Source organism: Antedon bifida, chromosome 6 (genome assembly GCF_963402885.1).
Source record: "Antedon bifida chromosome 6, ecAntBifi1.1, whole genome shotgun sequence".
Taxonomy (NCBI): domain Eukaryota; kingdom Metazoa; phylum Echinodermata; class Crinoidea; order Comatulida; family Antedonidae; genus Antedon; species Antedon bifida.
The window spans coordinates 3,933,999-3,959,498 of NC_136231.1; the positions used below are offsets into that span (position 1 = coordinate 3,933,999).

Sequence of the window (25,500 nt, forward strand, 5' to 3'; positions counted from 1 at the left end):
ATTTAAATTGTGTTTCATGTGTTTTGTTTGTTGATATTTTGTTATATTTTTTGTATTTTTCGTATTTTCCTGGCAACACAAAACCTATGTACGAAATTTACCCCAGTGTTTTTTTCGTGATTATTGTTGACAAACCTATTGACTATCAAATTAAAAAACCTCATTGATTTAAAAACACCACTTTGGAAGTTATAGGTACGTTTATGAGGTATACTTTTATAAAAAAAATATTTTTTAAAAACACCCCTTTTTAAAATAATGGTATCAACCAAACTCCATTTTGTAATTTATTTTTTTTCTACCTTAAATGGAACTTAATACATGTTGATTACACTGCTATAAACAAAAACTGTATACTGTAAGTATTTTTGGTTAAAATAAGTATACAAGTTTGTACTTTTTCACTATAGAAAATCTGTAAAAAATGGCAAAAACATCAAAATTTGGATAATTGATTGTTGTCATGGCAACGGAGGCTAAAAATTAAAATGAATGTTGTAGATATGCTTTTTATTGAAATGTCTATTCATGGTAAAAATTTGAGAGAAATCCATTTTTTTACATCTGCCACCAAATCTTTGATTTTTACAGACAATGGCTCTTAACATGCTTTAGTGGTAAATTTAACTTATATATATTTTTTTCCAGAAACAAATAATATAATGTTAGCATGTACTTGATATCATTTTATATCATAAAACCCTACCGTGTGATACCGACCGGGAAAAGATTAGTATGACCCTTGACCTTAAGGCAGATTGTAGTCCATTAATATAATTGAAATTATTTATACAGTACTGCCAAAAAAAATCAATAGTTTCTAGACAAATTTATTCTTTTGTCTTCAGTTTGTTGCCTCCTAGAAGGAAATGTCAATTATATCATTTACCCTTGCTTATAATACGCCCATGTTGTTATTGAACAGATTAAGTCGTAGTTATGGTCAGTTTTTATTGGTAATAGCCTATTATATCAAATAGAGTGAATGTCTTTTTTAAACTTAATGAATAAATATTAACTAATTAATCAAATTAGAAATTTGGCCTATATAGATATTTTTCTGATATACCTAAAATAATGTTTGTTTCTTTTTCAGCCTCCAAGATGAATGGTGAGGTACCCTCAGTTCCTATTACAACATTGGCCGGTATTTCAAGTCTTACAGACTGTAAGTATAGCATACATATTTCTTATATTATTGTTGTGTGGGAGTTTGTTCCAGTCATCCTAAGCTTTTGTATCGTGGGATCCTGATCTTAATGTTCTTTATCTTTAGTGTTATCAGAGCTGCCGTTGCCCTCACCAATGCCCAATACTATTGGCATATGTATTTCTTATATTATTGTTGTGTGGGAGTTTGTTCCAGTCATTCTAAGCTTTTGTATTATAGGATCCTGATCTTAATGTTCTTTATCTTTAGTGTTATCAGAGCTGCCGTTGCCCTCACCAATGCCCAATACTAAGTGATATTCAGTCATCCTAAGCTTTTGTATTATAGGATCCTGATCTTAATGTTCTTTATCTTTAGTGTTATCAGAGCTGCCGTTGCCCTCACCAATGCCCAATACTATTGGCAACAAAAGTTTGCTCTACAGTCCGCATGTAGCAGAAGAAGCCAGACGTTTGTTGAATGGTAAAGATGACAACAGTCTACTTCAAGTGGTCCAGGCTCTCAGTCAAACCAACACAGAATATATGTAAGTGATGATTCTTTAAAGATATTTTTGCTATTTAGAAAATTATTGTTCTTGTCTAGATTAATATATTATATTATATAATAACACAGTAAGCACAGAACATTAATTCTAAACCACCCGGTGATATACTGAAATTTGATTATTTTGAAACGAAAATGAGGATGAAATCAGTGAGAATGAGAAAATGTCGCCCCAACCAAGATTTCAAATTAAACTGTTAGAACATAATAAAATAAGATCTACTTACTGTTAAAGTAGAAATTTACACTCCCACTATTAAGGAGACATTTTGTTTGGTCCTGAATGGCGTCCTATTAATGGGGGTTCTACTGTACGGAAATAAAATAAACATCACACTTTGGTGTTAAGATTTCAACCTCATGAGTATGTCAAACTGTTTCCATCCATCATGTTCAGCCATACCTTTTGTAGCTAACTATTAATTGTCACGTTTTGGCTGCTTGCCAAATTTGTCTATTTAATTGAAGTCGATATGACATCAATTCATAGTTATTCATAATTAATATGATTAATAATTATTACATCAACAGAAACATTCTGTATTCCTGGTATTGGGAAATACATAAGTTAAAATTAAGTTAAATTGATCCAAATTGAACTTTTGTTGGTTGATGCTGTTAAATGTGATATATATTTTCTTTCTTACTCATTTCAATGATTATTTTTATTTTAGTGAGCTAAAAGATCGAACTATGAATGATGATATTGAGGGTGATGTTCCACCCTTGCTGCAGACTATTCTGTCTCATAATCCTGGCATATTTAGCAAACAGAGTAGCCCCATGACCCAGATGGAAGGTAAGAAAATTTTATGTTGATTATCATGATTTCTTTGTTGGTAATACAGCACTGATCAGTATTACGCCTACAAATTATAAAATTATCTATAGAAATGCTTGCAATAGAAAATCTTTTAATTAGTTTAAAATGAAATCTGCAGTGCAACGCTGAAATTTATTACATGAAATTAACATGTAAATGAATAAATACATTTCTATTTCATCAATTTTAACCAATTTAATTTGAATAGTTGTATCAGACAAAACCTCAACAGTCTGAATTATATGTCTCATTAAGTCAAAATATGTTTTTATTTCGTCCTAATTTCGAGGGTTTCAGATATTGAGGGTTGCGATATTTTATCATGTAATGAGTTGCTGTATATAAGTCTTAGCAGGCTTACCAAGGCCAATAATTTTTTTTTATTTGTGATTGGGTTATGTGAGATGGTCTGTATAAAATAATAAAACTTTTTCTTGTGTGGGTAGTTTCTAAAAAAAATAACTTTCAGTATTTGTGTCAGTTTATCACTGCATTTCATTAGTTTTTTCATTTTCATTGCTGTACATCTTCCAGGAGTATCACCTCGTACCCCCATGGCACCATCTCCATATTATCAGCAAGCTGACCCTTCACAGCAGCAACAACCACAGCAGCAGCAGCAGCAAACTCAACAGCAGCAGCACAGTCCTTATCCAACCTTTGGACAAGTCCAGGGTAGTCCCTCAGCTCCTTTTACCCAGAATAGCCCATCAAATTTCCCACGCCCGATAGGTGGGTTTCACCAACCATCCTCTTGCCAAGGTGGGTTTTTATTCTGTTATATTTCTTTGTTGTTTATGTTATATTTATGCTTAGCTATAGTAAACAAAATGAGCATAGCATAACTTAATCTACCCAAAAAAAAGCTAAGTAAAAGTAATTAATTTAGAAATGTGCCTGAAGCTGATTTGTCCTATTATTGTAAATCATCTTTGACAAATAATATTAATTTATCTTAATTATATTTTGCGATAAAATTGCTTATAAAATCTTATGCTAAAGTGAAATTCTAATTTATATGTAGCATTTCATATGTATTTGTAATATTTGGACTTACTTATTTTTGTACAAATTTGCTCAACTAACATCAATTCATGGATATGACTTTTAACTGTGTGGACGGAAGACTGAATGAACTTTCAAATTTGGTGCAACTATCCATTATCAACTTAAGCCATACTTGCCTATGTTCTGCATGTCTCAATTTTATTTAATTAGCTTTTAAATGTTATTATATTCTAAAGTTCTGTCTACACTATCAAACTAGTTTGAAGTGCGATCACCCAAATATGGTAGTGATATTCCCAAATATGGTAGTGATATGACATCATCATGTCCATATAATATCACATAAAGTTTGATAGTGTAGATTAATTATCTTTATTCCTATTTAGGATCACCAGCTACAGCCAATGTCAATGGCTACAATCCCAACCAATACTCACCAGCAGCTGGAAGTCCAGCAGTTCCTAATATTAATAATACAACTCTTGATAAAACCAGGCCTGCTAACAGAAGTACCAAACCTGTCGCTAGTGGTAAGACATTAACCTATCTCTATAAGTAAATTTAAATTGTTCTATACAATTAAATTAGACAGTGTTGGTTTCTGTGTTGTTTAATAACCATTCAATACAAATAATGTTGACAATTTATCAGTCATATTCAATTATTTTTTTTTCTTAGCATCAATAGGTAATTACACGAATGGAGGAAAAACTGATTTAAGTGCGCGGATACCTAGTGCAACATCAAATGAAGATGCTCCTGAAGTTTCAAAGCCACAGCTTATTAATACAGCAAGGACAGCAGCACCTGGAGCACATCTACCAGGCCCATCGCATAAGGTGAGTGAACATTTTTATATTCATTTTTTAAAACCAAAAACAACAGCAGAATCGAATTCACCACTTAAAACCTGGTTAACAGAAGACATATTACACAAAAACACTTAAACTACGATGAAAGAAAAGAAGACTGGAATTAAAAATGTTGGGATTAATTATTATAAGATAAACTTAATCTAAATCTACTGATATACTCATTTTTTTTAAACATTGAATCTACTAAAGGGAATCACAGATTATGTTTTTGAAATCACAAGTACGACGTCTGGTTTTTGTAATCTTTTCATGTTAATTTTCAACAAAACTTTAGCTTGTTCTGTTATAGTAATAAACAGGCCTTGTCTTTTGAAAATTATAGGTGTGCTACAAATTGCACTCCTCAATACATTCAGGGGTGTTGTAGGTGTGCTGTTTGTATTTTGGTGTGTAGAAGTTTGCCAAATTTAAGCGTGTTGTAAATCGCACTCCTCGAGGGCAGTTTAGGAGTGTGTTAGGTGAGTGATCGCACTCGCTCGCCTTAAAAGACAAGGCCTGAATAAAGTAACAAGTTAAGATTTTCATTAAATGGTTTATTCTCTCCCGACAGGAAAAAAGCAATGAAACTCGCAGTAGCAACTCATCAAATTTACCACCTGTTAAAATGGTACCAACCCAACAAGAAGACAGTCAGACAGAAATTAGTACCTCAGCTACTGACACTGAACCAGAAAAGTCACATAGGAAAAAACGTAGAAAAGATAAAGATCGACAGAAAGAAAAACATTATGATATTGTTAGTCCACCGCCAGGGGAAAAATCACTGAAGCTAAAGATTAAAATTACAAAACTTCAAACCCCTAAGGATAATACAAAGGACACGAAAGAAAGCGAACCTGTTGTTGAGAGAAATAAATCCGCTGTGGAAATGCTTGAGGAAAAACATTCCACCGCTACGGCTGAAAGAACGGTGCCACTAACTAGGACATTATCGGCAGATCGTCCACCCTCGTCTGTGCTTGATAAAACACCTCCTAGAGCAAGTAGTAGTACTCACTGGAGTGAGAGTACCTCTCCGTCTTCCAAGCATGGTACTTCACCTAGGGCTAATGTTTCCCCGCGCGGAGCTGCTACGCCAAAGACTCCAAAAGAACCACCTAAGGAGCAACCAAAAATAGAACGTAAACATGATCAAAAGTCTCTGAAAACAATAAGGAATATTGACCAAATGAGAAAGGAATTAGAAAGGGAAAAGGAATTATTAGAAAAAGCTAAGGCTGAAAAGAAGAGGCAAGATGAACTGAAAGCTATGGAAAAGAAAGATGAAGAGATAACGGGAGGTAATGACATTGTGTGATTGTTGTGCGTTCACATTGAATGTGTGTCGTAACCTGGCTTTGCACACAACATTTGTTATGTCTTGTCTGGTGAAAAATTCCCTTTAAACAGTAATACAAAAATAAAATAGCTTTCTTTTTCAATCAAATGCAATTAAATTAATGTGTTTAAACACAATTTCTTTAAAAATCAGAATAGTGATACTTGTTCGAATTTTTATTTATGATTAATAAGTATTATTTATTTACAAGTAGACGACGTTCAAGAGGAGTGTGAAGACATCGGTCCTAGAGGGCGAGGTATAAAGCGAGGAAGAGCAGTAAAAGGTTACCAAGAGCTTGATAGTGACGAAGAAATGGAAGTGTCAGGGGATGAAAGTAAGTAGTACTTTTCATTTTAAGTCAGTCTCATTCTATTGTACAGTGATTGATAAAAAAAGCCAACACCTAATATTGACATACACCCTCCACTCTAAACAATGGTACAGTCCATAATGGGTGGTTATTGTCCGAGTGGTTATTGTCCGAGTGGTTATTGTCCGAGTGGTTATTGTCCTACCTTCTTTAATTGTATAATAAATTTCTGTTAACAAAAATTGAAATGGAACCAGAAATGAAAGAAATATTTTTTAAAATGTTTTACTTAGTTTTGTTTATTTATTTATTTATTTTTCATTTTTTTATTTATTCAACTTCTCTCTAACACTGTTAGTGAAGGATCGGGACCAAAACGGTCCAGTTCTAATTGCACAGTGGCTGTGTGTGGCTATGTTTGTGTGGACTAGTACACCGGGGTAACCCCCTACTCGTCTCGAAAGATGTACTAGGTTCTTTAAAGTGCACATGAGCTATGTGTACACTGGACCTACGGACTATAGTCCTTATCCGAGAAGACTCGTTCTACCACCAGAACCATGGAGCGAGTGAGCCTCGAACCCTTGCTGATGTTATGGCTACGTAATTACGGTTCCACTGTCTTAACCGCTCGGCCACTCACTCATAAAGTGCTTGTTTTTAAATGACAACATAACAACATTTGTGCTAATACATTTATTATTTATTTTAGATGAACCAAAGCAAGAGCCCAAGAAGCCTAAAATTATTCCCATTAAGGAAGAAATTGACCCAGTTAATCAAGGTAGAATTTTATTTTAAAAATAAAAAAAAACATTAATTATAACAGTACAAATAAGGATTGATTACTTTTGAGTTTTGTAGTTTCGTAGCAGAGCATTTTATCATATTTGTTAAAACTATTATAAAGTAGCTTTGTGTCAGAGAGCTAAGGTAATTGGTCAGATGTCACTAAACAATTCTATTGTATTTTTCTATAACTGGGTGTTTCTGTTTTTTAGCTTGCTTTTCACTTTAGCTTTTTCTATATAATGTTTTGTATTGTTATGTGTAATTCTATTGATGTGTAGTTTATGTCCTTTGTAGCTACACCCAAATATTTTTTGGACATTCACAAAACAACTAGAAGTCACTAGATTAGCATGGTTTTTAGATTGATCTATCATATCATGTAATTAGTCCCATGCTATATATAAATCAGGATTAGTTTTCACATAAGTATACTTTTTGATTGTAGAATTGATGGAGTCTGCAACTTTTAAGCGTTTCAATGCAGCAATTGACACCGTGTTTGATAGCCTTGAAGATGTTGATGTCACTGAAGTTGGTAAGTTCAATCATTTTTATATAATAGACTCGGTGTACTTAAGGCCTTTTGAAAAACTGTGCTACAAATGGCACTCCTCAACACATTCATGTGTACTGTAGGTGTGCTTTTTGTGTAAGTAATTTAATGTGTAGAAGTATACTGCCAATGGCATAACCTAAAGGCACATTTACACTAGGACGATCAACGATAAATAGATAAACATATTTTTCTTACATAACACAAAAAAAAGTTTTCGTTCTAGAATCATAGGAAAATCATTTATGCTGTCTTTGATAAAAATAATATTTTTAAAAATCCAATAAAATGACGTCATGATCATAAAAACAATAACATTGTATTGTCATGATATAATTGCTCTTATTAATCATGACGTCATTTAAATTGGATGTGTGCATATTATTAATATAATAAATAAAATATCATTTTCATTAAAGGAAGCATAGATGATTATCCTATACTGTAGTTCTAAGATAAAAACTTTTTACATTTCTTTTATGTTTGAAAAATGCATATTTATTTATCGTCGATCGTTATCATCCTAGTGTAAATGGGCCTTAAGAGATATTTTATGTGCGTGTTAGGTACACTCGCATGCTTCTAAACACAAGGCCTGCAACCTAGAGTGCATGACTAGTCTGAATTTTGTTGTCAATATATATTAATAAGATTAACCAGGGCAGTTTGTAGATTAGTAATTTCTGAAACTAATACAAATATTCTAAATGTTTTTAATAGATGATGAGGAAGATGGCGAATGGCCAGTTGATATGTTAATAAACAAAGCACAACTATCAGAACTTCTTTCAGAATCGGCAAAACTCAAGTCAATGGGAGTGACGAATAAAGTAGGTTAATTTATGTTGTATTTCAAAATGTGAATTGTATTTATTATCACCTAAACGGTGTTTGATATGTTTTTTTGTAATTGATGTAATTGATAGTATTGTATTATAATGAATATACAACCAATTTTCAAGCCAATGCCAAATAACCCATAAACTAGGCCAATTTCATCATCAAAGTTGGTGAGTTTCCATAAATATGGTAATCTTTTTATTTTAAAAACTGTTTCTGTTTTATAGATGCCAGTGGATCGTTTGGTAAGGCTATTGAATATCTTGGAGCGAAACATCAGAGATGGAGCACGACTACAACCAAATCTAATTCAGGTATTTTAGACCACCCTTTTCTCTGTTGAGTGAGACAGTATTTTAAAAACTTAAGATTATATATAAAAGTTACATTAAACACCACAGGACATCATTTATATATTATTAATTATCCATCATCACTTCTTTGACATATTCCTGCCTTTCCCAATACCAAAGTCTGATAACCAGAAACCCTCTGATATCCAAAAGGTCCCAAATTATTTTTTACCACTAAAACACATTCGTAAAATCAGAAGCATTAGGCCAGCCTAAAGCTCTGTCTACACTGTCAAAGTTTATGAGAAAAAAAATGTGATGTGCCCATATATGGACATGCTGATGTCATATCACTACAATATTTGGGAATATTGCACTTTTTTGTCAAACTAGTTTGATATTGTAGACAGGGCTTAAGGGTGTCCGATATTGGGAGCATTGACTGTATGTGTATACACGAGTTTTTAAGAAATCTTTTTTTAATTTATATAAATCTATTTTCAGGATCATAAGAGCAGTCATGAACGTAACATGTGGAGAGAAGTGACAATGGAGCGAGTGGCTCGTGCCATTGATGCAACGTTAACAGCACTCTACATCATGACGTCAGATGCCATGCCTAAAGAGGTCTTTATAGAGGATGTCATAGACAGGATAGCACAGCTCACAAAGTTCCATCTCATGAACACAGTTTATCCTGAATTTGATCCTGTGTATAAAGTGAAACCTGATGAAAAGGGTAAGTATGGATTTTAAAAAGATAATACTGTATTTATCTATCTAATCATTAAATTGGATTCCAGTAAAAAGGGTAGGGGAAATTGGATTCCAGTAAAAGGGGTAGAGGAAATTGGATTCCAGTAAAAAGGGTAGGGGGAATTGGATTCCAGTAAAAAGGGTAGGGGAAATTGGATTCCAGTAAAAAGGGTAAGGGAAATTGGATTCCATTAAAAAGGGTAGGGGAAATTGGATTCCAGTAAAAGGGGTTAGGGGAAAATTGGATTCCAGTAAAAGGGGTAGGGGAAAATTAGATTCCAGGGGAAAGGGGAGCGTGATTAAACTTATCTGGATCACGTTTTGATTTCTAAACCAAATTTTATATTTTAAAGGTAAAACTAATGTGTAATTTTATAGAAATGTTATTCATTATTTCACAATATTGTGCCATATACGTTAACAGTATTAACCAAAATAAAATGAACGCTAATTATAATAAATTTGTATTTGTATATATTAGCCTACATGCAAAACGTGAAAATGAAGAGAGCCAGGGCGCATGGACCTAAGGAGAAGAGTATGCTAACGTTATATACCAAACTATGTGAGGTGGTATCCAATATCGCAGAATTATTAGATGTACAGATACTAACTGATTCAACTGTGTTAGTGGTAAGTACATGATCTAATATTTGTATATATTTGTAGTTTTATGTTCCTAAATATTTTTATACCTTTAACCTAATGTTTTATATATTTTTATATTCTATGAAATACACTCAATATATTTTCTTTTTTGAGGACGAAATAAAGTGAATTGAATTTATGGAAAATGTTTTATTGACCAACATTTATATGATTATTTTAATGGAAATTTTACTGTTCGGTAAATAATAACAATACATTTAACGATTTGTTTTAAATGAAGAAGTGTTTTGAAACGAAAAGGGTATATGTAAATAAACACAGATTAAATAGATTGCTTATATATTGAAGATTTTGTCTTTTTTATTATAGGTATCATCTCTTGGTACATCACCCTTCTTTGTAGAAAATATCAGTGAAATGCAACTCAGTGCTTTAAAGCTCATCTCTGCTGTAAGTTATTACTCAGCAAAATGCTTGTATATTACCTGTTTGTTTATATTCATTTATTCATACACATTTATTCGGTTATAACAATAATAACTGGTGCCCGTACTAGAAGCAAGAGCTTGTCTCATGAGGGCCCCTACAATAAAAAAAGAAATATAAAACAATAAACGATAAAATAAGTAAAAAACAAAGAGATAAAATATATACCAACAGACATGCCTATTGATTTTCAGGAAAAGTTTTTGGTTACAACAAAAAAGCTTTTTATGAGTGTTCTTTATCTTCAATATGAGCTGAAAAAATTGAGTAGCACATCCTGTCTGTATTTCATTTCTGAGCAGTATTTTATTACATTTTATAAATTTGTTAATTAAACATTATAACAAAATATTATGTATTTTTTATAGATTTGTGTATTTTGTTTAACAGGTATTTTCCAAATATGATAAACATAGACAGTTGATTTTAGAAGATATATTTGCTTCACTTGCCAAACTTCCAACAAGTAAGAAGAACCTAAGAAGTTATAGGTAAGTTTGCAGTGATCTTATCAATATTAGCTCAATTAGCTCAAAGTTATACATCCCCCTAAAAACACCAACAAGTGAGAAGTAAAGCGTGGTTCCCACTAGCGACGTAACGTACTGCAACCTACGTAAGAAAATGCCCTTCCGATAATTGTGTTTGCCCCGCCTGCGTGAAATCAAACCTGCGACTTTGCAGCACTGTTGCGTCGTCGGTTCCCACTTGTGATTACGTAATACAGCATCTTGCGTCGATACGTCGCTGCGTTGCGTTCTAGTGGGAACCAAGCTTTATAGGTAAGTTTGCAACGTCATACATTTCTCCCTTTGCATACAAATTTCAATAAAAACAGAATAAAGTCTTTAGTATTTTACCATTAGAATTAACACACAAAATATAAATTTACGCAGATTGAATTCAGAGCAAAGTATTCAAATGGTAACTGCATTAGTACTGCAGTTGATACAGTGTGTGGTCAACCTTCGTAAGGACAGAAGTGAAGACAAGAGTAAAGATGATTCTTCTTCTGATGATGATGATTCAGATGTAGAAGATACCAAAAAAGAAACTCACAAGGTATTCATTATGATCCTATTCCTTATTTCTGTATTCTTGTTACTTATGCTCTCAGAGCTTTACATTTTCTTTATATATACAATCTAAAGCTCTGTCTACACTATCAAACTAGTTTGACAAAAAATCTATGATGTGCCCAAATATGGTAGTGGTATGACATCATCATGTCCATATATGGGCACATCACATTTTTTTGTCTCATAGTTTGATAGTGTAGACAGATCTATCCAAACAGCAAATTTGTTTGTGTTACCTACAGATATGAAACTTATCTATGTTTTCTAAACTAAGATTTAAGTTGTGAAAATGAGCCAGGATTTGAACCCAGGAGCCTGTGGTTGATAAACAAAAACACATTATTGTGTGGTTTCTTATTATGTATCATTTTTGTTCAGGTTTCTGATGTTGAAATTATTAGTCAATATGAAACAGCAAGGAGGACAGGTCAAAGCTTTCTGGCTGCGTTTCTGAAAAAGTAAGTTCTTACCTATACAACATAATCATACCACCAATACCTACTGAATTTATCAATTGAAATGTACAATTTAATGTTAATGTCTACCACTATTTCATTGTGTTTACTGTTCACATCCATTTCCAGTTATACATAAGGATCCCAACGGAAATAAGCTTTTTGGGCTATCCTCGGAAAATCTTTTCATCAATTTATTTATTTTTGTAATGTCAGTAATTTATGTTATCAAGTTGTGTGTATGTTTTATAGTGATTTTCCTAATAGATCCAAATCAAAATCAATACCGTTTTTAAACATTTTTTAGTTAGATAATTCTAAACAATCTGCTTTTTTCTGTGAAAGGTGTGTGAGCAAAGGTGAAGAGGATTACCGTCCACTGTTTGAGAATTTCGTTCAAGATCTTTTATCAACTGTCAATAAGCCGGAATGGCCAAGTGCAGAACTACTACTAAGTCTTCTGGGAAGGCTCTTGGTAAGATTACACAATTTACATTGTAACAGGTGTAATGTATTCTCTTTCATTATAAAAATTATAAAATTCGACCATTTCGAATAAAAAAAACTTGTATATGATATATTTAAAAAAATGAATATTTAGTAGCATGCGTATTATGTTCCAAAGGCAATTTACTGTATTTTATATAGAAGTCATAGATATTCTTACCTCGTTCACCTGAAATTGATATGCCTAATTAAATTCTCCTTAGATGCGACAATTTAGTAACAAGTCAAACGACATGACAATGCGTGTGTCATCGCTAGAATACCTTGGTCAGATTGCTAGTCGATTAAGAGGGGACGCAGTATCAAGTCAAACCGACCAATCAGCAATAGACGCTATCGTTGCAGAGGTTTGTTTACCGATTGTTATATTTTGTGTAGGCTCTTAGTGATTACTGATATAAGAGTAGATGATTTGCACTGTTAGTATGTATCATATGTTAACAGAAAACCAGAATAGGATAGACAGATGACTTTTTCACTCAAGCTCCTGTCAATACTATTCTGGCGAGCTCTCATGTGGGAGCTTCAAATTACTGGAAAACGGAGCGGTCTAAATGGTTCCTCTGCTTTTCTTTTTTTGGTTATCTATATATTATATTTTATGGATCATTTTTGTGTGTAAAGCGCTTAGAAACATTGTATTAGGTGCTATATAAGACTACCATTATTATTTAATTTTTTGATAAACATTGTTTTTTAGGTCAAATTATCTACCAAAGAATCAAGTATAAGGAATAGAAAAGGAAATAGAATTGTAGACAGTGAAGATGAAGATGAGGAGGAAGAGAATGAGAAAAATGAGCAGGAGATAAAAGCCCATCGGACACAAGCCTTACAGAAATCAATGCTGGATTATTTAGCTTATAACGGACAATCGGATCCCTCCGTATTAGTAAGTCATTGTTAGATTGTTTAGCTTATATATTTAGAGATTCATGCATTATTAGTATACAAATAAATGAGTTGATGAGGAAAATATTGTTTGATTGGTAATTGTTTCTTCCAACTATTTTCTGTGACTAAGTCAAATTCTAAAATTGGATCAACTTATTTCCCATTTGGTCTTTCTGTATCTTATTCGTGTTTCCAACATATACTTTGCTGTACCATGATAGTTTGTATTTTGTTGTTTTGAAACGATCAACAAACAATTTTATATTTTCTGTTTAAATTTTACAGTTTGCAAGGCAGTATTACATTGCAGAGTGGATGACGGATATTAATGCTGAAGTAGAGAAAATAATAAAAAGAAAACAAGAAAGTAATGGAGAAAATGAAGAGGATGAAGATGAAACGGAATCTGAGAAAATAGCAAAGTTACTTGAGGCAGCAGAACAACATAAAGACTATTTACAGTGCTCGGTAGAAGTTGATGTCAGGCCTATAAGCATTAGGTAAGTTTCTACTAGTAAGCACCTATACGAATTAAAATGTTCTTTAAATTTCTATAGTGGCATCCAGGGAACAGCAGGGAGTTTGGTTTGGACACTCCTCATTCACTCATTGTTAAGATCTTTCAATATAGTGTTTAAAGCTCTGTCTACACCATCAAACTTTATGTGACAAAAAATGTGCCCATATATGGACATGATGATGTCATATCACTAGTGTAGACAGAGCTTAACAAATTGCCTCTACATTGTATCGTACCAGATCATTCTCAAAAATGTTCAGCTAGCAACAGCAAGTGTGGAATATTACTAAAGCTCTATTTACACTATCAAATTTTATTCGACAACAAAATGCGATGTGCCCATATATGGACATTATGATGCCATGTTTGGGCATATCACTACCATATTTGGGCACATTACACTTTTTTTGTCAAACTAGTTTGATAGTGTAGACAGAGCATAACGCTTGGTTCTCACTTGGATGGACCAATGGTAGGGAGTATATACAACACAACTGAGTTGACCAATCACAAGCGACAGTTTGGATGATCCATCATGTCGTGATTGGTCAAATTACACTCGCAGTAAGAATTACACTCAAAATGTTATGTGCCCATATATGGACATATCACTGCCATATTTGGGCATATCACTACTATATTTAGGCACATCACACTTTTTGTCAAATTAGTTTGATACTAGTGTGGAATATTACTAAGATGTGTTTACTTGCACAAGAAATATGGTGTTTAATTTATGAATTTACTTTGTTAAATTATTGTATTACAGACGAACAAAATGCAAATTGACATACAGTACTGCAGGTCTAGTTGTTCGATATCTAGCTTCAGGTAGACCGTTTTCACAGAGTTTTGACATCTATCTATCACAGGTAACTATTTATCTGATTCTGTGGTTCAACGTTGGTCTTATTTACGAAAAATTAGATATCAACATATTCTTTTAAAGATGTATTGTCTCTTGAAACACAAAAAATGAAGGTAAAAATATTCTAAATTTAAATTGGCCATATCAAAGTAATATTAAAGTTATTCACTTTAAGTCGAAAATTCGAGCCAAAAAAAAGTTTACATAATTTGATTACATTTCGTCTGGAAAATCGTTGTGAGCGAAAGTAAACAAACATTTCAAACCACGAGTATGCATTATGTATGATGCTAATTAGGATTGTTTACAACTCGTCACGGTTGAGAAGGTGTTTTCACACAGATCGCGAGGAAGTTTTATGATTATGCATACAGAGTAGCCAAACAAGCGCGTTGCATTATGAGATATGTTTTGATCGAAAACTTTGACTGGAAGTTAATAACCAATATGATACTTCAAAATGACCTACTTTTTTTTCGAAATATTTTTTTTACATTTTTTTGGAATTAGTCAAAGGGACAATACATCTTTAAAATTGTGTGACAATGTTGTAATCCTTGTACAACAAAAACAGTTATTCCTCCAAGAATATACAATGCTCTGATGGTTATTATTACCTTTATAATTTATGTATTACATTAGAAAATTGATATCCGTATGTATATTCTTATAGTGTGAAAATGTTTATATCCTCTGATGGTTTTTTTATTACCTTATTTTTTATTTATTGTTATTATTAGAAAATTTATATCAACATATCTTATAGTGTGAACAATTTTATATGTGCAATGTTTGTTTTTCATTATAGGATTTTTTACATACATAAACAAGCACATGCATTGTAACAACACCTCATAATTTACTCGTTATCTCAAGCATTTCTTATTGTAACAAATAATGTTACAGAGTAAATCGTAAACCAGGTTACTAAAGCGTCATTTTCATCTTTTGAAATTAATGGATTATTTTGTGTGATAGATCTTGCGAGTTCTAAATGAGACTGCTGTAGCCATTAGGACAAAGGCAATGAAGTGTTTAGCAGCTGTTGTGGAGGCAGATCCAGACATTCTTAAGCGGGTAAGATTGTGAATTTCATCAAATTTAAATTTAGCTTGATAACTTAATTTTAGAAAGCATGTTTTTATTTCTAATCATATAATTTACATTAGTTGGATGTGTATAACAATTAGAAGAATCAGTAATTTAGAAAAAGTTGACAGAAATAGAGTCTACCTGCTACTTTGTCATTTGCCAGGTCCATGACAGTCTTCGTTCTCAATACTTCTCTATTTAGTGCTTCTTCTTTTAGTTACAAATATGTATTTTTATTGGTTATTTTGATTTGTTGATTTATCCACAAAATATGTGAAATAAAATTTAATTTAAAAAATAGCTAAGTTGTTTCAATGAAATTGGTCTATAAGATTTAAAAATCTATATATCAGTATGACCCCATGTAAATAGAGTATTACTGCTATTATCTCCCCAAAAGCGGTACATCATGTCTTTGGAAATCATATACAGGGGCCTAATATACAATGAACTTTTTACTTGCAGAGTGATGTTCAAAAGAGTGTACATTGTCGTTTTATGGACCAATCAACAAGTGTACGAGAAGCAGCTGTGGACCTTGTAGGACGGTTCATCCACATTAAACCTGATTTAGCTGACCAGTATTACTGTATGCTCATAGAGAGGATATTAGTAAGTGTCTTTAAATCTCATCTAACTTTGTTCTAGGCTAAAATTCAAATATGAAATAATAAATGTTTGTTTATACTGGGCGACCTCTTCAGTCAAAGACTGGTGTCCCAGAGGGCCCAGTTATGATAAGTGGCTGTGATGTACTAGTACACCAGGTTAACCCACTACCTGTCTCGAAAGATGTACTAGGTTCTTGAAAGTGCACATAAGGTAGATATGCACACTGGACCTACGGATTATAGTCCTTATCTGAGAAGACTCATTCTATCACCAGAACCATGGAGCGAGTGAGCCTTGAACCCTTACTGATGTTATGGCCAAGAAATTATGGTTCCACTGTCTTAACCGCTCAGCCACTCACTTACTAGTCATATTTGATGAAAGAAATGTTTTCTCCCCACAAAATAAGTCATAGATAGTTGATTAAACAAATTATTTTTAAAAACATATTGGTTCAAACATTCAGATATATTTACTTTTCCTGTTCCACTTTTAAACGTATTCAATTACATTGTCTTTATTCTCTGATCTACTAAATCTTTTCTGATCTACTAAATCTTTTCTTGTGTCTTGAAATATTCTTTAACAACAAATTTTTACTCAACAGGACACGGGTATAAGTGTAAGGAAAAGAGTGATCAAGATTCTACGAGACATCTGTGTAGGGATGCCAGATTTCCGAAGAGTAGTTGAAATCTGTGTCAAGATCATTAGGAGAGTGAATGATGAAGAAGGTATCAAGGTAAGTGAAACATCAGAATTTATGAAATCTCTTTAAGGCAGGTTAAAACATCAGACTTAAATGGCTTAGAAAAAATTAAAATATATATATATATTAGTCATTTTCATCATCACAAAAGCCATGCTATTAAGAATATATCTATATATACTTTATCACCAGGCGGTTTAGAATTAATGTTCTATTCCTGATGTGTTTATACTTTATATAATATATACAAATACAAAATACTGAAAAAATGACAATGCTGTGGGTATCAGTGGCTGGATCTCAATGGAGATACAAAAAAAAAGCTAAATCAAAACGATAAAGTAAAACAGCCAGAAAAGTTAGCAGAGCTTTCGGGCAACACTAGCCCTTCATCAGTGCATATTTATATAATATATATATATTTTTGTATATAATACTTTTTCGGAGGTAAACTAGTAAGTAAGTAGTAATTCTTCCTCAAGCAGTGCTAGACTGGTAGAATTAAAAAAGGTCTGAAAATGCATTTGTTTATTTAATATCTGCAACCATTTATTGAGTGGCGTCTAATCTTACGATATTTTCTTTCCAGAAATTAGTAAATGAAACATTCCAAACAATGTGGTTTACACCACTTCCCGTATCAGAAGCCGACAAGCTCTTAAAGAGGGCGCACAATATTATAGAAGTTGTCGCTGCTTGTAAAGATACAGGCTACGATTGGTTAGAACAACTGCTTTATAATGTAAGAACAATATTTTGAGTTTATGAGTGGAGACATTTTGTGTATTGAATATTATAAATCTAAATTTTAGAAAACATTTGTTTATGACATATCTACTGTTCTTAAATCAAATGTCTAAGGCTCATTAAAATTATTCAGCGTTCTGTATTTGACCGAAGAAGAAATCGAAATGCTCAATCATAGAGAATTCAAAACTTGCTACTAATAATTTTGCCTGAAATCTATACTCTAACATATTACCATAATAATCTGTTTTTATTAAATGTGTCTTTTTTAGTTATTAAATCTATACACTCATCTATTACCTTAAATAATCTGTTTTTTGTTAAATGTGTTTTTTATTGAATCAATACACCCAATCTATTACCATAATAATCTGGTTTTATTAAATGTGTTTTTATTTTTTTAATCTATACATTAATCTAATAATCTGTTTTTATTAAATTGTTTTTTAATTATTGAATCTATACACTAATCTATTACCATAATAATCTGGTTTTTTTTTAAATGTGTTTTTATTTTTTTAATCTATACATTAATCTAATAATCTGTTTTTATTAAACATTTATTTGGTTATTGAATCTATACACTAATCTATTACTTTAATCTGTTTTAATTTAATGTTTTTTTTTAGTTATTGAAAGATGAGGAAGAACATAAACTTAAACCAGTACAGAAAGCATGTGTCCAAATTGTTGATTGTTTAGTTGAACATGTATTAAGACTAGAAGAAAAGGCAATAGGTAACAACATTTATATTATATTCAAATGAAGAATTTCATTTCATTTATTTCGTCTCACATAATTATAACAAAAAATAACAAACAATAGAGAGAGACAGGATTCCCAAAAGCGAAATAAATCAAACTATCAAGTGGGTCTCCAAATTCTTCATATGGATGGTTGTATGTGATTTAAAAATGCACTTTTAAAAGTGCAGTTTTCTTGTGTTAATGTATGTAAAAACTGTATTTTTTGTCGGGTTGCTCATTCATATAATAGTTTAGTTCAAATGTTTCCTAACATCGATATTTTTAGTTGTAATACTTCTGCTTTTAATGTCATTTTTAATAATATATAAATCTGTTTGTTTTCCTTGTTCCTTTTTTTGTAAATCAAATGTATATTTTATGGCGATCCTGTTTTGGTGTTTTTCTTTACACTGTTGGATCTTGAATAAATAAATAAATATAACAATAATCAATATCATTCATTCACTAATTAGCCAATACAAACAATTTTAGTTGTTATTTTATACATTTTTAAACTAAATTTTACTGTGTTTGACCATTTGTTTGTTTTTTTTTTAATATGTTATCTTTTATTTTATATTTCGTTCACAGAAATCTCAGCTGAGGGTAAAGTAAGCAGTCTTCAACTAGTCTCGTGTTTACAGACCCTCTACCTCTTCAGTAAAGTTAAGCCAGAGTTAATGGTAGCCCACTCCACAACATTGCAGCCCTACCTCAGCACCAAATGCAGTGTAAGTAATATATTGTCCCCTTGAAAATATGATAAAATAAGTTTAATATCGCATAATAGTTTGATAATAATAAAAATAGCTACTGAAAAAAGTCGCACCGAAAGCCAAATGTGTCAATGCCCTCGTAGTCAGTGTGTTCATGGTTAAAATCAACTGTTTGATTTTGAAGTGAAATCATTATTGTTAGTTTCTTATTTATTGAAACTAAAGAATGTGCATGTTCAATGTTTGATTTTATTCATCTATATATTTTATTGTCATCTTAAACTCCAGTGACCGTATTCACCAATCATACTTAGATAAGATGTTTCCCTTAAATATTATTATTTCACTTAACTCAACAAATATTTAAGTATTGTATTCATTCATTCATACAAATGGTTTATTCAATTTTCAATAAATGTTCTCCATGCATAAAATAATAATTATATAAACATGTACGATAATAACCAATAAAAAACATAGTATGTGTGGAAGGAAACCTATATAAGTTTAAAACTTTACACCTAGGCTCCCAGAAAAAAATAATATTCACTTAGATAGGAGATACTTTCCCTTAGCCTAAGAGTGAATGGTGAATACGGCAACTGGATCTCAATTTTGATTACTATTAATTCTTTTCATCATTAAAACTTAATCTAACAATACAAATTTTGTGTTATAGACTCAAGGTGACTTTCTTGTTGTGCATAACGTTGCACGCATACTGGAGTTAGTGGTTCCCCTTATGGACCATCCAAGTGAGATGTTCTTATCTAGCCTAGAAGAAGACATGATGAAGTTGATCATAAGGCATGGACAGATGGTGCTACAGAGCTGTGTCAGCTGCCTTGCTGCAGTTGTCAATGATGTTACACATAACTACAAACTTGTCCGAGATTGCTTCCAAAATATATACTGTAAGTCTATTATATTTGCTGTCATTATAAATTAAAATGTCCTATTTAATTCAATGCTTTAGGAATATGAGGAAAAAATTGTTCTGCCCTTTTGCTTAATCATCTAAATGCTGATCTTGCTAACCTATCGGGGCCCAAATTCAAATGTCCTATTGAGCAAAATGGGTTTTTTTTGTGGCAGATTTAAGGCTAGTTTTTCACTAACCTACCCAGGCACAAATTGAAATTGGATGGTTAACCTGGAGTAGTTTTTACTATATATTCAATATATACAATACAAATGTGTCATAAGATTCACCAAGTCGCAAAGCACATTTTTAAATATAATTGTATGATATGATTCACAATAAGCACATGTACAGTGTCATCGAGACATTTAAAAGTACTATAGATGAATTATTATTATTATATATTATTACTTTTCAATAGGTATCTTAACAAAATATAAAAAGGAGTATGAGGAATTCCCAGACAACCCTGCCTTAGTAAGGGGAAGGCCTCGCTTACTCCGAGCTCTATTCACTGTTGGCCTATTCTGTAAACACTTCAATTTTGATGAAACAAAAACAGTAGGAAAGGTAAGATGCTTCAAATTATTCAATGCTTTGTATAAATATTTATTTTCTATATAAAGCTCTGTCTACACTAGCAAACTTTATGTGACAAAAAAATGTGATGTTCCCATATATGGACATAATGATGTCATATCACTACCATTTTTGTGCATAATGCTACCATATTTGGGCACATCACTTTTTTTGTCGAACTAGTTTGATAGTGTAGACAGAGCTTTAAGGTTATGCCACATTACACTTATACACATCAAATTGATTACAAAAAGCACACCTACAGTACACTTGAATGTGTTGAGAAGTACCATTTGTAGCACAGTTTTTCACACTAATTTGATAGTGGAGACAGAGCTTTATAAAGCAGCTTTTTTTAAAAATACCATCCTGAAAAATGTGTTTTTATTTGTTTCAGGTGCCAGTTAGTAAACGTGTCTTTGACACACTATATTTTTTCTGTAACCGAGAAGATGAAGAAATTAGACTGAATGCTTTAACAGGCCTTGGGTTTCTGTGCAATAGACATGCTGAATTCATGTTAGATACCCCTGTCAAAACACTCTACTGGAAATTTTTAGAAAGTGCGGACAATGGCTCGCGGCGTTTACTTTGTCAGGTGCTTAAAAACTTACAAAATTATTTATCGGAAGAGGATGATAAGATGAGGAAGGCTGATGCTGAATGTAAGCACGAAGCACATTTTATATTTGTATCACATTTATGAATGATTCTAAGAAAGCTCTGAAACTAAACGATGCATTAAATTGATACTTTACCTATAGATATGTATAGTTTAAAATCTTAATTAAATATTACTAGACCCCACACACTAGGGATTGCCCACAATTTGCAGTTTTATTGTATAGCATAGCATCATGTTTTTTTTTACTTTTTGACAACATTTCTCACTTGACAGGTATAAATTACATTTGATCATAGAGTTTATTATTAACTCTAAATACAATCATATGTCAAAAAGCGTTCCATTATAGAGTGGTAACATGAATGATGCATCACATCCGTCAATTTTAAACTGCGACCTCTGTGCAGTCATCCCCGGGTTGCAGCTTAAAACGTTGAGCGTAAAACATGTGACCTTATTCATCTGCTTTCATAGTATTTAATTATTGATTAGTTCCGGCCCTGTTTGCATCACTTTGCTGTTGACTTGTTGACCCTCTAATTATATAATACCTCTATGGTGTTGATTCAATTTGTTAAATTGACTCAATAATTAAAGTATGGTAATTTAATGAATGGAAAGAATTAGCATAATAAATAATTGTGTTTTAATGTTTACAGGGAAGAAGTCTGGACAGAAAGAAGATCTGAAGGAAATGGGTGATGTACAATCCGGGTAAGAAATGCATTCGATATCATTTTCATCAGTGGCGTTTTATTTCATATCAAGTTACACAATTGCTTCAGAGTATGAATATATTAACCTAATTGTATTGGTGTTTTGTGCATAGCGTAATTAAGAATGTGAATTAAGCATTCAGGGTAAGAAAAGGAAATGTAATTATCAGATGATTGTTAAATAGTTGGAAATGTATTGATTAAAATGATTATTTGTTTATTTCATTGTATGTAATTATATGACGTACATAATTTTTAAAAATCTTTTACATTGAGAACAACGAATGCACTTAGGAAGATGGGCTTTAAAATAAATAAAATATATACAAATAACACCACCATAATATTAATAGTATGCACTATTCAGAACATTCAGAATTCAATATATTGTGTGCATGGTTGAAGCTCTTCCGAAACCATTTTTTAAAGTCCAAAATGTCGCGAATTCTTACCATTTAAAAACACATTTGACACGCCAGAAATTCTGGAAAACCAGAGACATTAGCCTAGCCTAAGGGTGTACAGTGTCCAGAGAGGTGACCCTATTATGGTAAGGCGACACAAATTAAGTTCTTACACCCACGACTTAAATTATATATTTGTATTTCACAGAATGAGTAGTTCAGTAATGCAAATGTTCCTGAAACATGTAATGGAAATGATGCTCCACACGCAGTCAGTAATACGTATGTCTGCATTACAAGTAGTGGTACTCACATTAAAACAAGGCCTTGTACATCCAGTCCAGGTATGTGTGACCCTTTACAAATATCTCACACCGTTTATATGGTTGATTTGTGCAAATATTTAGCTGTAAGGATTTGGGCTTGCACTTTGCTGGTAGATTGGAATGTCAGACACATTGCTTAAACCCACTCTAGATTTTTGCCATCGAAAATGACATGCCTCATTATTTTATGGAATGGAATGTTACGGTTGTTGATTTAAAATGTTTCAACATATGCTTCTGGAATTAGATTAAAATGTAGTTTCTTTTTAATAACATTAACTTATAAAGGTTCTGTGATCTTTAACATTTAATACAGAAGTCAGAGGATAGCCTATAAAGAGGACAGTAACACTCATTATCAAGGCACACAGATATATTACATTTTTAAAAAGGACACTTATTTCAAATCTAATTTCTACTATCTTAATTTAATAGCTTATTGACTTTTCTGATTATTAGTTTCTAGCTTATAGCTTGAACTTGAATTTTCTGAATATTTTTCTTATATATGATAAAACAACAACTGTACACTCTTATTTTTTTGTTTAAATTTTTTATTTATATTTTATTTCATCATCACCTTACACTGACCATACATCACCATTAACAGGACTGAAAGACATAAAAAATTAATCCTATAGTGCTTGTAACAATATTTTAACATGGGCATTAACAATGGTTATTTTCTATATACTTGCATAGTGTGTGCCATATTTGGTATGTGCTGGTAGTGATTCTGAGGCTTCCATACGTATCAAGGCAGACCAACAGTTATCAGATATTGACAGTCGCTATCCAGGCTTCATCCATGTAAGTATGCTTTTAGATTAATTGTAACTAAAGGTAAATGTATTTATTCTGGTCCTCAACCTTAACTAGAAACTGAGGAAATTTGGATTAGGCCCTCCACGGACCCACAGCAGCCAGCAAGACAGTACCTACCAGATCAGAACACGGGAGACTATCCCCTACTCTTTTCGAATAGTGTACCATGTACTATAACATGCCCTATATGTACACAAGACCAAATCAAATGTATGTAACAGTACATGTAAGTCTATTCTCAAAATAGAGTTTTACCAATTATACTTGGTAAAAATGATTTTAGACAGACATTTATGTTTGGTTACCTTTTTAAAAAAAATTACATCCATGATTATTGATATTCCATTGATTTCATTATTAGATGAAAGCTATAGCTGGTATTAGGACTGCACTTAGGCTACAAAAGTTATTAAATGGTCATCAGAAAGAGCCACTGAGGGGTATGCGGGTACAAGAGAATATGGTTAGCCTTTGTACACATCTTTACTCCATGATTAGGAGCCATCGGCAACATAGAAGAGCCTTGTTACTATCATTATTACATCTCTATGATGACAGTTCAGTAAGTTTTTTGCCATTATTTTGAATTTTTATTGAATACTACGGTTTAAAAAACATTTAAAAGCACTATATTTCAAACAATGTTATGATACTAATTGATGTGAAGCGCCGCTGATTATAATTAAATGTTGTATAAATGTGCGCTATACAAGTAATAATAATAATAATAATAACAAAAGTATCTGTATATAATTCTTTATGTCAAACCATTCATGAATACGTACGTGTGTGACGTTTCGAATTGTTATCAACAAATTGTCATCAAAAAGATATACAATGGAGAATGCAATTTACATTAAAATCTAGCCATAGTTCACAACTGTGATGATACCACACCAAAACTACCAAAAGAAAATAATTCAATCCTTCTTTCAATCCAATCTTTATTATCAATCTTTCATTGTAAAACCCCTCTTTAATCAATTCAGTTGTGTAGTATTATTTTGTGCAAAGGCCCATTGAAAACTAAGAATTGAACAGTTTTAAAGTTTCATTCTATTTGTTTATTTCCTATCGATTATATATTTGCTATATATAATTGAAAATTTTAATTTTGAATATATAAAATATAGTAAAAACATAACAATTTAGTGTTTCTCAAATCTCAAACATTATTTTTTAAAGAAAAATCAAGGAATTTGAGTAACTTAAACATTTTCCAAAAACATATGTCCAATTACTTCATTTTACATGTTTGATATTTATTGTTCTTCAGAAAACGGATTTGGAAACGTTAGTGTTTGTTGCTGACAACCTATCATACTTTCCATATCAAACACAAGATGAACCACTATTTATCATGCACCATATAGAACTCATAGTCTCCGTGTCGGGCGGAAATCTACTACAGTCTTTCAAAGAGGTAATCATATTGTTTTTAATACCCATGATAAATTTGATTATCCCCTTGATTAAAATATTAATTATATTATAACAATGTTTAGGTTTAAAAGGTTAGTGTACTGACTATATATTAGGGAGAGTCTATATACGAATACCTTTTATTGCAATTAAAATCATAAATTGAAGTTTAAAATATTTATGTATATCGTTCTTCTACAATAAAAAGAATATTATTTTACTATGGATAAAAGCTCTTCCATTATTAATTTCCTGGTATTCATATTTATATTAGATATCTTCAAATGATTAAAAGTAAAGGAAAATGTTGTATGTTGTTTAGATTAACAAAGCAATTACATTGCTGGATTCC

At 31.9% G+C, this 25,500-nt stretch overlaps 1 protein-coding gene across 1 annotated transcript in view; it reads left to right on the forward strand.

Moving 5' to 3' along the window:
• The window catches only part of LOC144844990 (nipped-B-like protein A), a 36,331-nt gene that overhangs the window by 4,140 nt on the left and 6,691 nt on the right, over positions 1–25,500 (forward strand). Inside the window, exons 2-38 of the mRNA XM_078702108.1 lie at positions 1,097–1,168; positions 1,529–1,697; positions 2,392–2,516; positions 3,075–3,302; positions 3,935–4,078; positions 4,227–4,387; positions 4,974–5,703; positions 5,953–6,078; positions 6,767–6,838; positions 7,292–7,381; positions 8,120–8,229; positions 8,467–8,553; positions 9,037–9,271; positions 9,770–9,921; positions 10,267–10,347; positions 10,774–10,874; positions 11,280–11,445; positions 11,841–11,920; positions 12,263–12,392; positions 12,628–12,771; positions 13,125–13,316; positions 13,604–13,818; positions 14,608–14,710; positions 15,685–15,783; positions 16,264–16,410; positions 17,018–17,152; positions 17,709–17,861; positions 18,496–18,604; positions 19,205–19,344; positions 20,009–20,243; positions 20,673–20,821; positions 21,228–21,495; positions 22,115–22,169; positions 22,784–22,919; positions 23,604–23,711; positions 24,088–24,288; positions 25,003–25,149. Of these exons, the coding sequence (XP_078558234.1) occupies positions 1,105–1,168; positions 1,529–1,697; positions 2,392–2,516; positions 3,075–3,302; positions 3,935–4,078; positions 4,227–4,387; positions 4,974–5,703; positions 5,953–6,078; positions 6,767–6,838; positions 7,292–7,381; positions 8,120–8,229; positions 8,467–8,553; positions 9,037–9,271; positions 9,770–9,921; positions 10,267–10,347; positions 10,774–10,874; positions 11,280–11,445; positions 11,841–11,920; positions 12,263–12,392; positions 12,628–12,771; positions 13,125–13,316; positions 13,604–13,818; positions 14,608–14,710; positions 15,685–15,783; positions 16,264–16,410; positions 17,018–17,152; positions 17,709–17,861; positions 18,496–18,604; positions 19,205–19,344; positions 20,009–20,243; positions 20,673–20,821; positions 21,228–21,495; positions 22,115–22,169; positions 22,784–22,919; positions 23,604–23,711; positions 24,088–24,288; positions 25,003–25,149 (5,787 nt within the window). The 5' untranslated portion in view covers positions 1,097–1,104. The remainder of the gene's footprint in view (positions 1–1,096; positions 1,169–1,528; positions 1,698–2,391; positions 2,517–3,074; positions 3,303–3,934; positions 4,079–4,226; positions 4,388–4,973; positions 5,704–5,952; positions 6,079–6,766; positions 6,839–7,291; positions 7,382–8,119; positions 8,230–8,466; positions 8,554–9,036; positions 9,272–9,769; positions 9,922–10,266; positions 10,348–10,773; positions 10,875–11,279; positions 11,446–11,840; positions 11,921–12,262; positions 12,393–12,627; positions 12,772–13,124; positions 13,317–13,603; positions 13,819–14,607; positions 14,711–15,684; positions 15,784–16,263; positions 16,411–17,017; positions 17,153–17,708; positions 17,862–18,495; positions 18,605–19,204; positions 19,345–20,008; positions 20,244–20,672; positions 20,822–21,227; positions 21,496–22,114; positions 22,170–22,783; positions 22,920–23,603; positions 23,712–24,087; positions 24,289–25,002; positions 25,150–25,500) is intronic.